This window comes from Mytilus edulis, chromosome 3 (assembly GCF_963676685.1).
Source record: "Mytilus edulis chromosome 3, xbMytEdul2.2, whole genome shotgun sequence".
NCBI lineage: Eukaryota > Metazoa > Mollusca > Bivalvia > Mytilida > Mytilidae > Mytilus > Mytilus edulis.
Genome location: NC_092346.1, coordinates 78,866,450 through 78,878,717, shown reverse-complemented (window position 1 = coordinate 78,878,717; position 12,268 = coordinate 78,866,450). Strand labels below are relative to the sequence as shown.

Here is a 12,268-nt window from a genome sequence, read left to right as displayed (position 1 = left end):
GAAGGAGTTGTGATCACAAGGAAAACAGTGTTTAGGGAGATAACTCCTACAAAGAAAAGTATTCGGTTATGCAGGGTAAATTTCAAAAGCGCATAAACTGTTTGATATCATATGCCAAATATCTAAGCGACATATTGCGAAACAAATGTTTATTGCAAGAACAAAATTTGGCGGAAGAAAAAAAAATAATCAGAAGAAAAACAATAGGTCTTTCCACAGAAAAGTGGAAAGACCTCATTAGATGTGGTATGATTGCCATTGAGACAACTCCCCTCCAGCGACAAAATGACATAGAATCTATCACTTATATGTCACCGTCTGCCATTTAACAATGAGCATAACACAAACAGCATATCAAGCTGTAAAATGCCCCGAAATGACAGATGTCAAACAATTCAAACGACAACATTAAACACTGCCTGATTTACAAACGACAACCACTAAATGAAATGCTCTTGGATTGGAACTGGCACATAGAGAATGTGGTGGGTTTAAAAATATGTCGGTGCTCTGACCTCCCTTAATCTGGTATATTTGTTTTACAGCACCAAATTTAAACCGGGCGTGCAAGTGATTATTTTATCCACTCTTATCATCATGGCTTGTTTCATAGCTAGTAGCTTCAAAACATAGAAAAAATGTTGCTTGCAGTTTCAATTAACAAAACATTATTTAAACATTTTGTAGATATGCGGAAAAGCAAGTCATGTTTTAATTGTAATTTTGTTTGATAAAAAAACTAACCAAACATACAAGACGTGTGTATTGTCAAAATAAAACACGCCCTATACGGTATACCGTCTATGTGATGTGGTAAATGATCCTAAGTGTTTTGAAAAAGTTTAAAAGGTAAAAATGTATGTTCTGTTTTAAATGCGATTTAAATTTGAATTATGAAGTTAGTTTCTAATTTACTTTCCGTTAGCAATCAATTATACAAAGAAGTTCTTTTCAAAGAAACATGATTTCAAGAAATATTCTTCGTTGCTTATTTTGCATTATTCATACTATTAATCGTCATTTCATATTTATATGTATTTGATATGATATAATATCTACCTAATTGTTCTAGACATTGTAATAGACATTTTCCTAAGAGTCAGTGTAACATGGTCCATGGGTAAAAAGGAATGGGCGAATAAAGGCAATAAGATAGACTAAGTCATTACTCTGTCCTAATGAAAGATTTTTATTGTTGTACTAAGTGACCATATTACATCTGCTTATGAAAGAATGGATCTGTTGTAATTGTCAATGAGTCAGATATAAACCTGAGACCAATAAACGAAAATAAAAACAACTAATGGGCACTGTATGACCTCATTCCCAACCATGTCTGTCTTCTTATTTTTGTTAGTATATTTTAGGTATATACTACATTTTTTTTACAAAGCATTCTTTTAGATTTATTTTGACAGCTACACATTATTGAGGTAAGCACGGTTTGGACCTCGTGCGATTTCAATATTTTATCTTAACTTTTTGATTTATACATTCCAAAGGAATTTACGAGATTTCAACTTCTATAAACCATCGATGTATGGAATATGCATTTAAAAATTCCAAAGTAAGATTCAGTGTGATTCAATATGACAAGTGTTCATTGAAAATTGTGGGTATTCTAATTCTTCAAAGATGGTAATAACTAATAAAGTTAAATACGCTGGTGAATTGTAACAGAAACAAACTAGAGGCTCTAAAGAGCCTGTGTCGCTCACCTTGGTCTATGTGAATATGAAACAAAGGACACAGATGGATTCATGACAAAATTGAGTTTTGGTGATGGTGATGTGTTTGTAAATCTTACTGTACTGAACATTCTTGCTGCTTACAATTATTTCTATCTATAATGAACTTGGCCCAGTAGTTTCAGTGGAAAATGTTAGTAAAAATTAACAAATTTTATGAAAATTGTTAAAAATTGACTATAAAGGACAATAACTCCATAGGGGGTCAATTGACCATTTTAGTCATGTTGACTTATTTTTAGGTCTTACTTTGCTGTACGTTATTGCTGTTTACAGTTTATCTCTATCTGTAATAATATTCAAGATAATAACAAAAAACAGCAAAATTTCCCTAAAATTACCAATTTAGAGGCAGCAACCTAACAACGGGTTGTCCGATCCATCTGAAAATTCCGGAGCAGATAGATCTTGACCTGATAAACAATTATACATCATGTCAGATTTGCTCTAAATGCTTTCGTTTTTGAGTTATAAGCCAAAAACAACATTTTACCTATATGTTCTATTTTTAGCCATGGCACCCATCTTGGTTGAATGGCCGGGTCATCGGACACATTTTTAAAACTAGATACCCCAAAGGTAATTTTGGCCAAGTTTGGATTTTTTTTGGCCCAGTAGTTTCAGAGGAGAAGATTTTTGTAAAAGATAACTAAGATTTACAAAAAATGGTTAAAAATTGACTATAAAGGGCAATAACTCCTCAAGGGGTCAACTGACCATTTTGGTCATGTTGACTTATTTGTAAATCTTACTTTGCTGAACATTATTGCTTTTTACAGTTTATCTCTATCTATAACAATATTCAAGATAATAACCAAAAACAGCAAAATTTCCCTAAAATTACCAATTCAGGGGCAGCAACCCAAGAACGGGTTGTCCAATTCATCTGCAAATTTCAGGGCAGATAGATCTTGACCTGATAAACAATTTTACCCCCCTGTCTGATTTGCTCTAAATGCTTTGGTTTTTGAGTTATAAGCCAAAAACTGCATTTTACCCCTATGATCTATTTTTAGCCATGGCGGCCGTCTTGGTTGGTAATCCGGGTCACCGGACACATTTTTTATACAAGGTACCTCAATGATGATTGTGGCCAAGTTTGATTAAATTTGGCCCAGTAGTTTCAGAGGAGAAGATTTTTGTAAAAGTTAACGACGGACGACGACGACGACGACGACGAACGACGACGACGACGGACGACGAACGCCAAGTGATGAGAAAAGCTCACTTAGCCCTTTGGGCCAGGTGAGCTAAAAAATCATTTAGGAAAAATATGCAAAATATACATTAATTAATTGATAGTTAAAAATGTGTCAAGATTAAATACATTGAAATACAAAATTAAAATGTGTTCGTAAGTCCAATACAAAACAGATTACACCATGGCAAAAGCTATCAGGAAAAAAAACCCAGTAACAATACAGTACACAGAAGAATAAAGATTGAGTTACATGAAACCCCCCCCCCCCCAAAAAAAAAAAAAGAAGAGAAAAGTAATTTAGTGTCTTTTCTAGGCTCTTACTACCTAGTGCTTCTAGGAAAATTTGAAAAATAAAGAATGTGCGAAATGTTCTATTTAAGCTAAGGTAAGCTATTATTTTGTTTAATCAGTTTACGTTATGGTTTCCCTTTCATACAGGGTCACTGATAATCATTTTGTTTATAATTAAATCATTTGCAAAGTAGCATATATTTGTACGGTTTTCGAGGATTAGCTTTTCAAGTTTTGATATTTGATTACAGCTTATGTTTCCATCACCTTTTATCATGGGATGAGTTTTGGAACATCAGACTAGGAAGTTAACTTATTTGGAACATCAGACTAGGAAGTTAACTTATTGGGAACATCAGACTAGAAATTTAACTTATTTGGAACATCAGACTAGGAAGTTAACTTATTGGGAACATCAGACTAGGAAGTTAACTTATTTGGAACATCAGACTAGGAAGTTAACTTATTTGGAACAGAAAAATCCTCAGGTTTACTTTGTCTGATAGAGTTGCAATTCAAATACAAATCAGGGTTTCGTGTGAGTTTTTTTATAAATGTATCTAAACATATTACAGTACAGTGTTGTTTCAAGAATAACTAAGAAAACAGTACATTGTGGCGCCCATAGTGTTAATCCCTTGATGTCATCTTATGTAAATATGCCATGTGCATTCAGGGCACATTTAATCTTTTATGACAAAGATGACAAATGGAAAATTAAGGGCGAAGAACAAAAATATTTATCTCAAGAATTTCACCCTTGGGGTTTTTGTTATCGTTTGTTTCATCACTGTATGTAAGCTGGTTGTTATAGAATAAACTCATTATGGATACCAGGCTAAACATTGCATATTTCATTCTTTTAAAATAGAAAAATTTTTGTTTTAAATTCTTTTATTTGAATGGTTTTGTTTTTATCCAAAGTTTATCCTGTTTTTTTTCCTAAAAAAACTCTATTAATTGGAATTATATGGCTCATGAGGGGGGAAATACCATCAAATGCTTATATTTAATAAAGGTCAAACAAATAATAATTGCTACTTAAAACTGCAATAAATCTAAGTCAATGTTAACCAACATTAATCATTGTTTGTAAACCAAACAAATACTGAGCAATGTGGCGTCAATGTTAGTAAACAGAGACAATACATCCATCAAATATTTTTGTTTTCAATGTATAAATATTAAAATTCTCCAGACACTTCTTGTCGAACAAACGTATTCATCGGGGGAGAGTGGTTTCGCTATTTGGGAAAATGTTTGGATACTGTTTACTGCATTTTGTGTTTTAAAAACGAAAAATAATATGAAAAACTACTATTTATCTTTATGTACGAAAACTTGTATGAGAAAAGGTCTGATCATATTGATGCATGATGTTTGACAAATAAATAAATAAATAATAAGAGCATATCTGCAATTCAAACTATTTTTAATCATTGATAGCGTAATTAAAAAAACATATGACACACCTCGTTCATTTGTATAATATTTTTCTCGTTCAAGATTTAATATGTCCTTCCGAAAATACTGTTTCAAGTAAACGTATACTTTTTAAAGTCATTACATTGGGAGAGAAAAAAACAATAGCTTTCTCTCTACTTATTTTTTTTCTTAAATAAAGCTGGATATTATAGTTGAGGTTTATATTTATTTTGAATTGCATTAAAGGTCTACACCAATTGTTAACTGATACATCAAAATATTCAAGATGGAGGAAGACACCCGAGTTACCTTGATATTGTTTTGTCGTCGTAGTCGTATCACAATGACGTCTTAGCAAGATCATTGCTCAACAGCATTATGTTTTAGCCATGATCATACGTAATTCGCACTGTATTGTATATTATTGGTATATTATTCTTTTATATGATAAAATACACTCAACGCCATTCTGAAAGTAAAACTCTTTCTAAAATTGGTAGTGTTACCTTATTCCGTCATGTTACTGCAGTAACAACACAAACATTGCATTGGTAAGCCCATATTATCTTTGTTAGTATGTTACGATAATGGACTTCCCGTTGATACGTTTAGAAATCCTTAACAAACAAAGGTCAAAATTTCATCAGGCAAACTTGCTCTTAGATGAATTTTGCAATACTTTTGTGGGGTCTTTATGGCAAACAAGAAAGAACAACATTTCAAAATAGTTCTAATCATAAACAAATATAACTCTAATTTGCTAATGTCATATTGCTCTGACATATGGTTTTGGAAACTCTTGATGAAAAAAATAGAAAAAAAATGTCTACCTTCGTCTGATCATCACTAATAACAAAAGGTGTAGCAAGCATCATTTCTATTGTGTCTTACTGTAGTGGATTGGCCGTTCAACATAGCCGTCAGAGTGTAATCTGATTCTATTTCGCCAATAAGTAAATATCGGTAGAGATATATTGTTGAAAACTGTCAACGAATCATGAAAGAGGTTCAGGCTAAATTTTGTAAAATTAGAAAGCGTTTTAATCAGACGAAACAACAAAACTAGTACATACTGTAGTCATAACATTCGGTGCATATCTTTAACACTGTTCAAAAGCGTTCAAGACGCATGATAAAATCAATAAACCACAAATCAAATAAAAGCAAAAAGAAAAGCTGGAACAACCATATTTCCAACACTTCTCTTGAAATGTATAAGTACCTCATGGTCTATTCATGCCATCTACCTGTAAACTTTGTATATCCGAGACAATAAAAAGATCTGGGCTCTCAAAATCAACTACTCGAAGAATTAAGTAATTGTAACACCGATGTTTGATATGTGTCCATCCGCTTATGGAAGTGGTCATATTATTTATATTGCTCTCTAACTATTAAGTATCTGATGACTTTTAATGAAATCTAAAAAAAAATCTGGACTAATACTTCACAATAACTATGTACCTTCAAATAATAATGAAATAAAGTAATATCATACCATTGGATATTATTAATTTTCTTATTTCAAACGGGAAACTTTTTTTTAAATATTTTATTTTCCATTTTTTTAGTAAGTTTCAATTTATGAGATATTTGAATAACTTTCAAAAGAAATAAATAGTTTTAAAATCTGTGGAGGGTGCTGTATTGTGGTTAAACAGGGATATTTTTATCATTGTTTATGATTTTTGACGAAAATTTTTCAAATCGCTTAAACTTTCAAAGTGAATTAAAATTACTGATTGGTAAACATTGTACAAAGACAAAAAATAATTATGTTACTCTTCATGATATCTGAAATATATAATAAAAAAACAAACTTGAAAGTTTCTTACCAATATAAAGTTGTAAAATCCACAGCAAAATTAGATACTGCATAGTTCAAATCAGGTGAGTTAGCATCCAACAAAGAACTAAACCAGATTTGTGTAGTAAGTAGTATTCAAATGATTAGTTTCCAGGAAAGGTGTATTGATTGGTACCTGTGTTTCATCCAATCTGATCGTGTGTCCAGAACACTATTGGTATTCTCTTTGAAGTTACCTTTATCTTACCAATACAGGATGAAAACAAGAGTTAATATGTATACTGTACTCGACAGGTATCGTTCGCATTTAATTAAAAGATTTAAAACAATTAAGGCATAGAAGTGATTAAAATGTGAAACGGTTCAATATTTAGATATAAATACCTTTCTAGTAGTGCTTTAATAAAGTATGCAATATTCAATAATTAAAACTTACACATTGTGTTTAAATATCGTCAACTGTTTAGAGTCTTGCTGTCGTGATAAATGGTGGATATTTGAACGATTCCAATAAAAAATGTGTCCTCCACAAAATAAAAAAATACTCCAATAGGTGTAGAACAGAAATTATATTTACAAGAAAATACAAAAAAAAGAATTGAAGGGACAATTCAAGGTTTTCATAATTTTGTTATCTGATTAGAGAAACACAGTTGTCTATTGTTGACCATATTCGTACTTTTATCATCTTTCTGGTTTATGTTTCGTTGATTTGTTAAATTAAGTTCACTACGTTTACAGTTATCTAACAATATTTTGTATTGTTTTAGATAGGTGTTTATATCCAAAGCTTTCCATAACTTCATCACAAACTCGACAAGTTAAACGGAGTTCCGACGGTTTATGGTTAAAGATACCGGGTTGGTAATTGATATTGGAAAAAATTGGAAATTAAACAACACCAAAAACTAAGCTGGAAATATTCGAAGGAAGCACAAAGAACTGATGTCATACAACACTTACACTTTTTTTCCATACCTGTATAAAATATTACCGATTCCATAAAATATACATAAATAATTCATTGCTATCTTTTAATAATTGGGAAAAATATATTGGGAATTATATATTGATAATTATATAATGACAATTTGATATATTAGCTATAACTGAAATATAAATTTCCCTTTTCCTTTTGATGTTTAATTTAATGAAATGATTTTCTTAAAAAGTGTGTTGAGGGAAAACCATGGTATAGTATCTGCAATTTTGATGTTGTACCATACTTTGATACCTAAATATGAAGCTCAACTAGAATGTAAAGGGAGAAGGGGGAGCTTATATCTATGGTACAACATATTCATGTTCGTGTCATTCCATTGCTGAAGCTCCACCCCTTTCTGAAGGATATCCGGCACTGAAATATTTAGGAAACTAAAAAAAAGTAAAAGGTCATGAACATTTATTTGTTTTCATTTTATAGCAAATAGTTATCAAAGGTACCAGGAGTATAATTTAGTACGCCAGACGCGCGTTTCGTCTACATAAGACTCATCAGTGACGCTCATATCAAAATATTTATAAAGCCAAACACGTACAAAATTGAAGAGCATTGAGGATCCAAAATTCCAAAAAGTTGTGCCAAATACGGCTAAGGTAATATATGCCTGGGATAAGAAAATCCTTAGTTTTTCGAAAAATTCAATGTTTTGTAAACTGGAAATTTGTAAATATGCGATAAATATGATAAATCATTTGTACCAAATCTTTCAAAACCTTTTTCAAAATAAATAAATTTTTTAACGAGTTCCCCTAAGTTTGGAAAAAACACTTAAAGATTCTTCTTATATCGACAAACAGGGCAAGACTAACACATTTTTGGACATTTTTTTGGGGTGATCAAATAGGGAGCCAAGGATGTAAGAACCGCAACAGATGAAGAGCTATATTACCCCAAGAGACCTTAAAAAAAGAACAATATCCATCTTAGATTTACTTTGCCTAAGAAAGTTGAAACCTTAGTTTCTAAAAAAATTTTAATTTATTTACGGAAAATATTACAAAAAATGTTTTAGAAAGATTAGTTATAGAATCATATTCAAAACGATTGGCTGTGGCTATTGATTGACGATCTAAATTATCCCACCGACTGGGACAGATTGTGTGAATGTTTGTCTGTAACGACCACTGCTCACTATATACTTTTTAATGACACATAAACTATGGGGTCACCAAAGGTTCTCAACACATAAATAAAGTTATTAGAAAAATCTAAAATAAATAGGAATTAAGAAAGGCGGGAAATAATAAAAGGCCTTAAAAAAAGAAAAATGAGACAAATAACTGTTTTTAAGGCACTAGTTATATTTGACTGTTTTATTATCACTGTTAAACATCTTTTTTTTAATAACTTTGCATTTAGCAACTTAGAGGGCGATTTTTAAATTTTGGTTAAACGCGATTCTTGATGTTTTGATGACGTCATATCTCGAAAACAACATCGGTGACCCCATTTTTTTTAGCCTAAAGTTTCGTAAGAAGTATGATCTATCTACATGCAAAATTTCAATGAATTATAATTAGTAGTATGAATAGTGTGATTTCCCTTTAACATGATAAACAACGTCAGTACTAAGAATAGATACACTTCAAGACCACCGTTTATAATTTGTGAAGTTGATAAGGAATATTTAGAGAGAATATATAACTTTAGCCGTTTTTGGCAAAACCTTTTTTGATCCGCAATTCTCTTCAACCTCGTACTTTATTTGGTCTTTTGACTTTTTTCAATTCGAGAACCCTGATGGGTCTTTTGTAGACAAACGAGCGTCTGGCGCAAATATAAAATTTCAATCCTGGTATCTATGATGAGTTTATCTATAACATTGACGATTGAAATTAATGTTTTCTGCAGAAGGAATAACGAAAGGTACGCAAATGAATGGAACCACGGGACTGTATCTGTAGTATGAATTCAAATATTATATAAAGTTAATACGTCCCCTCTTTTAATTAGACACGCATTTCCGTTATTCACGTACGGTCAGTTTAACTATCCTTAGCTAATTGGTAATATTTGAAAATCAAATCTAACTCGTGTCCTTCTGTCTAAACTTGGATTTGCTTGAATGAGTTGGATGTAGTTTCTTAATAATTTCTTTCAACAAAATCAACGAAAAATGTAAGACACATCATTAGCAAACCATTATTGACTGGGCTTCAAGTCCACGAAGAATTGGTAAATGAAAATACTACTTTTTCTTTGGTGCGTACGAAGCGCATTGCTAAATTTTCCTTCATCTGGATTTGATGCCAATGAAATTTTAATATGACATTCATTCTTTGTTGCTAGTATACTGCACAGATGAATCAAGAGTCCTTAAGTTTTCACGAATGGTTGTCCTAAAGCATAATACAATTCATAGATTTGTAAGAAAATCGCCATTTGTGCAAAAACCGGTAATCTTATTATTACAAAAGCCTATAATGGAGTGTTCAATATATTTCGAAAATTTTACGCGCGATATCATGAGTTGGTTGGCCGTTGTAGAATATATATTCCACAGATGACGACGGTTATCTTCTAATAGCTGTAAACACAATCGCTTCCTCTTTTCCTCGAATGAGGCTAACCGAATTAGACTTATCAGCGGCGTTGTACTTACATGATCAACACGACGGTGCCATATGTACAAAAAAAATCAACTGTTATTAGTCTTTTCTACTTTTGACTCGTTCGTTTTCCTGTATTTCTTCCAGTTCCAATTTTTGCATGTTTCAAATATATTCATTCTGACTAGATTTATATTCACCTGCAATGAATCGTGATGTTTTTCGATACTTCTTTTCAAGTTTGTTAATGTTACGCGTGACATGTAATGGACAGTCGAGGTTTTTAGTCGAGAGACTAAACTATGATTATATATGTGAAATATGCCCCAAAAGGGGAAGAAAAGAAACAATGAAAGTAACACAAGTGACAAATGATCCCAATGAAAAGAAACCAAAGAAAAAGAAAGCGAAAAAAAGTAAAATTCAATCAACATGTACTAAGGAAGGCGATAAAACAGGTGACATTACAAATGTAAACAAACAGTTAATCAGTACTGACTTGGATAACGGCGATTTAAAAAGTGTATTGGAAGAAATTATGATGAACAATATGAATCAGTCTAGCTTTTCACAAGACACTAACTTTTACTGCCCTAATCCAAATAATATGTTTCCAAGTCATAGTCAAAGTCAACAGATGTGTTCAACGCCAAACACTGGTCGGGAATGATTCCTATGCCTATGCAGCACGTCTCGTCCCTAATGCTTTCCACTATGCAACAAAGACCACAATGGGTAGACGAACTATTTAGTAGAATAGACAGATTTGAAAAAAGTTAGACCATTTGAATTCAAAAGTGACAAAATTAGAAAACACAACAAGGGCATTAGACGACCGTTTTTGTCAGATAGAGTCAAGTACCCAGTATATCAGTAACGAATTTGAAACGCAAAAAAACTCTCTATCAAATATTAAAACTGAAGTTGACAAAAATTAGCAAAGCAGTTAAAAAAACAACCATGTGAATGATGAAAATTGAGCAAAACAATAGACCAAGTAAAAAAAGAAAATGACAGGTTACAAAATGAGTTAACTGATGTCTATATGAGTTCTATGAGAAATAATCTTATATTTTACAGTATTCCGGAAAATGAAACAGACCTGTGTTCGGATGTTGTTTTGGAATTTTGTGGTAAATACTTAAAAATTGAAAACCCTGCAGATAAAACTACAATACTTGATTCGTTCAGATAGGGAAAGAAAGCTGAAAAAAGAGACCAATCCTGGTAAAATTTGCAAATTATAAGATGCGGGATCTTGTTAAGAAAAGTTCAAAGAATTTTAAAGATTCACTTTTTGGAATTTCTGAACAATACCATTAGAAATACAAAAACGTAGAAAGGAAAAATTACCATTACTGACGTAACTGCGCTCCAGGGATATCAAGGCATATTTTGTGAAGGACAAAATTTGTGTAGGTGGTAAAGAGTATGTCCCATAGGGGCAGCACAGGGAACAATTGAGCAATTTAAAATGTTTAAGTTGGAATGTACATGGTTTAAATTCTTGTTATGAAGACAATGGTTTTTTGAATTTTGTAAATACATACGAAATTTTGTTTTTATGGAAATATAGAAATAGAAGGTTTTGTGAAACTTATATGTTTACATAGAAATGTTAAAATAGGTACTCGAAGTGTATTCCCGATTGTCCCACTTTTTAAAATTTTAGAGTTCTGATTGTCCCACATGAAAAGTTCTGATTGTCCCACATTATTTTAACTTAGATAAACAAGGTAACTGTTGTTTGTTTTGCTAAATAAACAAGAATTAATTATTGCACATAGAATATTAATTTTCTAAAAGTACAAAATATTAATTTTATAAAAGTAAAAAATATTAATTTTATAAAAGTAAAAAATATTCATTTTATAAAAGTACAAAATATTCATTTTATAAAAGTACAAAATATTCATTTTATAAAAGTATAAAATATTAATTTTATAAAGGTATAAATATTAATTTTATAAAGGTACAAAATCTTAATTTTAGAAAAGTATAAAATATTAATTTTATAAAGTAAAAATTATTAATTTAGAAAAGTATATAAAAAAATCATCAGATACAAACTCTTTTAATTTAAAACCAACATTATATCTCAGATTTATGAAATATATCTACAATGTTACGTTTTAAAATATTTATAAAACAAATGTCAAAACCATAATTTTAATAACATTTTCTTTGTAAATGAAAAAAGAAATAATGCATGGATTTAAAAAGGAATAAACTCATTTACATTCT

General features: G+C 31.1%; 1 protein-coding gene across 1 annotated transcript in view; it reads right to left on the bottom strand.

Moving 5' to 3' along the window:
* The window catches only part of LOC139517537 (uncharacterized), a 43,406-nt gene extending 36,794 nt beyond the window's left edge, over positions 1 to 6,612 (bottom strand). Inside the window, exon 1 of the mRNA XM_071308731.1 lies at positions 6,501 to 6,612. Within this exon, the coding sequence (XP_071164832.1) occupies positions 6,501 to 6,543 (43 nt within the window). The 5' untranslated portion in view covers positions 6,544 to 6,612. The remainder of the gene's footprint in view (positions 1 to 6,500) is intronic.
* Between the last annotated feature and the right edge of the window lie 5,656 nt (positions 6,613 to 12,268).